General features: G+C 30.7%; 1 protein-coding gene across 1 annotated transcript; it reads right to left on the bottom strand.

The window, feature by feature from the left end:
* Positions 1-1611: 1611 nt before the first annotated feature.
* Positions 1612-2337, bottom strand: LOTGIDRAFT_143112 (hypothetical protein; the record flags this gene model as incomplete). Its single annotated transcript, XM_009052956.1, has 1 exon — positions 1612-2337. The coding sequence occupies one exon, from the start codon at positions 2335-2337 to the stop codon at positions 1612-1614; it is 726 nt and encodes a 241-aa protein (XP_009051204.1).
* Between the last annotated feature and the right edge of the window lie 1572 nt (positions 2338-3909).

The raw sequence follows: 3909 nt of genomic DNA, 5'->3' as shown, positions 1-3909 counted from the left end.
CAGATGAAAACTATGAATTTGATGATTTCGATTATCTAACTATTCAAGAAGAGAATGAAGAGTGTTAATTTTTTTGTTTTAAATGAAGTTGAATAACAATTTCCTCGTTACCAAAATCTATAAACCTATTTTTACCATCTTTGATTTCCAGATTTATATCTTTAATCATAAAGGAATTAAGTGGTAAATACGTCGTTTGAAATGGTTTCTCTATAATTCTATATCCTATCGATACAGTGAATGTTGGAAGACTGTAAATAATCTGACGTTTGTATTTATTGAAAAATCCACCGTTTATTAAATTGCAATGTATATTTATCACATCGATATCATTCTCGATATTAGCTTTGTGTGGTGCTAAAGTGGATTGGGTGTATAGTTTATCTAATCCTAGTAACGTATTCAATGAATTTTCTACTTGACTATTATTTCTTAATATCAATTTTATTTTGTTTAGATTCAAATTACCTTCGAATTCAATATTGTTTTACCATTGACGCTTCCTGCGTATTCAGATAAGTATTCGTTAATGGCTATGTATTCCTGGTAGTAAACGTATGGTTTTGAATGTAACTCCGTTATCTGTTGATATTTTTTTTATTTGGTTATTTTTTTCGTTGATATTTCTAATGGAATTGTGAACAGAGAAATACTTTAATCCTAATTCATATTCTTGATTGCGATCGAGTTCGTACTCATAATCTAGAGACAATTTAATGTCTGATTTATTCGAGGTGATGACGAATAGTTGTTCTTTATTTGACATTTTAATCACGCTTTTATAATCATTTTTATCTATGATACCTTTCTCTAGGAGTCTTTTTAATATACAATTTACTTCATTATATTGTCTGTGTGATCGATGACCTTCTTTCATTGCCGCTAATATTACTCGTAATCTATTAAGTAGTTCCTCGTTGTTGTCGGATAAAAACGTTATACCTTCTCCAGATACCATATCTTCGAATTCGTCTATTTCTTGTGTGATAGGAGGATGCTCTTCAGCATAATCACCTAACTCCTCTTCATCACGTTAAATTACTCTTTTATATAGTTTAACTTCTTTTGATCTTCTTGTTTCGGGTCCTGACTCTCTTATTGCATCTAGAAATTTTGAGTATGCTACTAAATCCTTATAATCGGCAATACCAACATCTTCGCCATTCATTAAATCTATTAATCCTTTCGTTAATGTGTATATATAATCTTTTGTATCGATTATAAATTCGGGGGTATTTGCCCTAAATCTTATTCTAAATCCATTAAACCGTAGCCCTGCTTCATCAATGATTGGTGAAATGCTCTTTGGTAAATCTGGGTCAGGGTTTGAAAAATAAGGTTTTACATTATCTACTGTCCTAATTATAATACCATGATATTCAATCGCTTTGGGAGGTTCTATAGGAGCTAAGGGTTCTATAGGAGGTTTATATTCTAATTTCTTTTTAATATCCTCTTGAGATTTTAATAAGGGTTGAAATAGAGTTTGTAGATTTTCCGTTAATCCGAGTTGTTGTAATCTGTTATTTTCAACTTGGGTTTTTATTTTATTCTTAGCTTTGATATATTCTTTATTTCTTTTTAAAATATTATTCAAATCGTTACTCATTTTTAAAAAAATAAAATGTTGATCATAAATCTTTCACCCGCAGGTTTTCTAGTATTTACAAATACATATCCATAATCATCTGGGTTTTTCCATTGAGCTTTACAAACTTTTTTGAATGTATCTCTGTCAATTCCGTGATTTATCGATTGAACGATTTGAGATAAATCTTTATCATTTAATTCAAATAATAAAAAACAATTTGCATTTTTTCTAATGAACATAGAATCCATCCCGTAAAAAGATTGGGATTGGTATATGCAGTGACAGTTGTGATGTCTTCCTTTCGTGAAGAATTCTTGTTGAACGGCTTGATTTCTTTGCGCTACGCAGTCGTCAAACACTAGTAAGTTCTTTCGCTCGCTATCAATTTTAGACAAATCTAGATCATTAACATTTTTTGTAAGAAAAACTTTTATATGCGTTGGTTTCTTTCCTTCGATGTAGTTATCTATGAAATCTTTTATTTCCACTTCTTCTTCGTTTTCTGCGTAATATTGAAATAGGTCTTGAACATTTTTCTTTGGTAGATATTCTAAAGCTTTGCGGAATTGATAATACGATTGCTCTGGTGTTGTTGTGTAGATATACAAAGAATCGAAATCTAAAAGGTTTTGTGTTGTCAACATGTTAAAAGTGAGATGAGTTTTCCCAGAACCGGAATTACCGCATATACACATGAGCATTGGGTTATTAGGAAATATTTCTGAATGATTAAATTTTTTACCCATTTTTTTTGTTCCAAAAATAACTCCTTCTCCTTTATACTTCGAAACATATATTCCTTCTCCGGTGTGTATATTTTTAAAAAATATTCCATTACCCTTATGTTTGACTTTGATTTCTCCTGTGTCAATACTATCTACTAATTTAATTAACCCTTGTTTAACGGTTTTCTTGGTTTCTTCACTAAATCTTTTTCCAAATTCTTTCATTGTGCCTATCATTTCTCCCACTCCTGAACCTTTCTTTTCCGTTTTAGGTTTTTTAACCTCTGCTGCCAACTTTTCCATTTTTAAATTATGTCTATGTTCTTCGGCTGCTGTTACTGCAGCTGCTTTCTTTTCGTTGGCAACGCTTACTCCACCAGCTGTAGCACCAGCCACTGTAGCCGCCGTGGTAATACCAGCAAATATTAAAGGTAGGGAAAAAATAAATCCACCTTTTTTTACATTTGTATCAATTCTTTCTAAATCTATATCGTCTCTGACTTTACAGTATTTGTATTTATCAATAAGTTTTTTAGTTATGTTGATTTTTTTACCGTTGAAAGTTATTACAGTAGGGGAATCTGTTTCAACAGCTTCTGCGGGTGAAAGAGTTATGATCAACATTTTATTTTTTTAAAATGAGTAACGATTTGAATAATATTTTAAAAAGAAATAAAGAATATATCAAAGCTAAGAATAAAATAAAAACCCAAGTTGAAAATAACAGATTACAACAACTCGGATTAACGGAAAATCTACAAACTCTATTTCAACCCTTATTAAAATCTCAAGAGGATATTAAAAAGAAATTAGAATATAAACCTCCTATAGAACCCTTAGCTCCTATAGAACCTCCCAAAGCGATTGAATATCATGGTAATCGATACAAAAGATTATATATACACATTAACGAAAGGATTAATAGATTTAATGAATGGCGAGGATGTTGGTATTGCCGATTATAAGGATCTAGTAGCATACTCAAAATTTCTAGATGCAATAAGAAAGTCAGGACCCGAAACAAGAAGATCAAAAGAAGTTAAACTATATAAAAGAGTAATTCAACGTGATGAAGAGGAGTTAGGTGATTATGCTGAAGAGCATCCTCCTATCACACAAGAAATAGACGAATTCGAAGATATGGTATCTGGAGAAGGTATAACGTTTTTATCCGACAACAACGAGGAACTACTTAATAGATTACGAGTAATATTAGCGACAATGAAAGAAGGTCATCGATCACACAGACAATATAATGAAGTAAATTGTATATTAAAAAGACTTCTAGAGAAAGGTATCATAGATAAAATTGATTATAAAAGCGTAATTAAAAATGTCAAATAAAGAACAACTATTCGTCATCACCTCGAATAAATTAGACATTAAATTGTCTCTAGATTATGAGTACGAACTCGATCGCAATCAAGAATATGAATTAGGATTAAAGTATTTCTCTGTTTACAATTCCATTAGAAATATCAACGAAAAAATAACCAAATAAAAATATCAACAGATAACGGAGTTACATTCAAAACCATACGTTTACTACCAGGAAGCTATGAATACATAGCCATTAACGAATACTTATCTGAA

This window comes from Lottia gigantea (assembly GCF_000327385.1).
Source record: "Lottia gigantea unplaced genomic scaffold LOTGIsca_193, whole genome shotgun sequence".
In the NCBI taxonomy this organism is placed as follows: Eukaryota; Metazoa; Mollusca; class Gastropoda; family Lottiidae; genus Lottia; species Lottia gigantea.
This window is presented reverse-complemented; position numbering and strand designations above follow the sequence as displayed.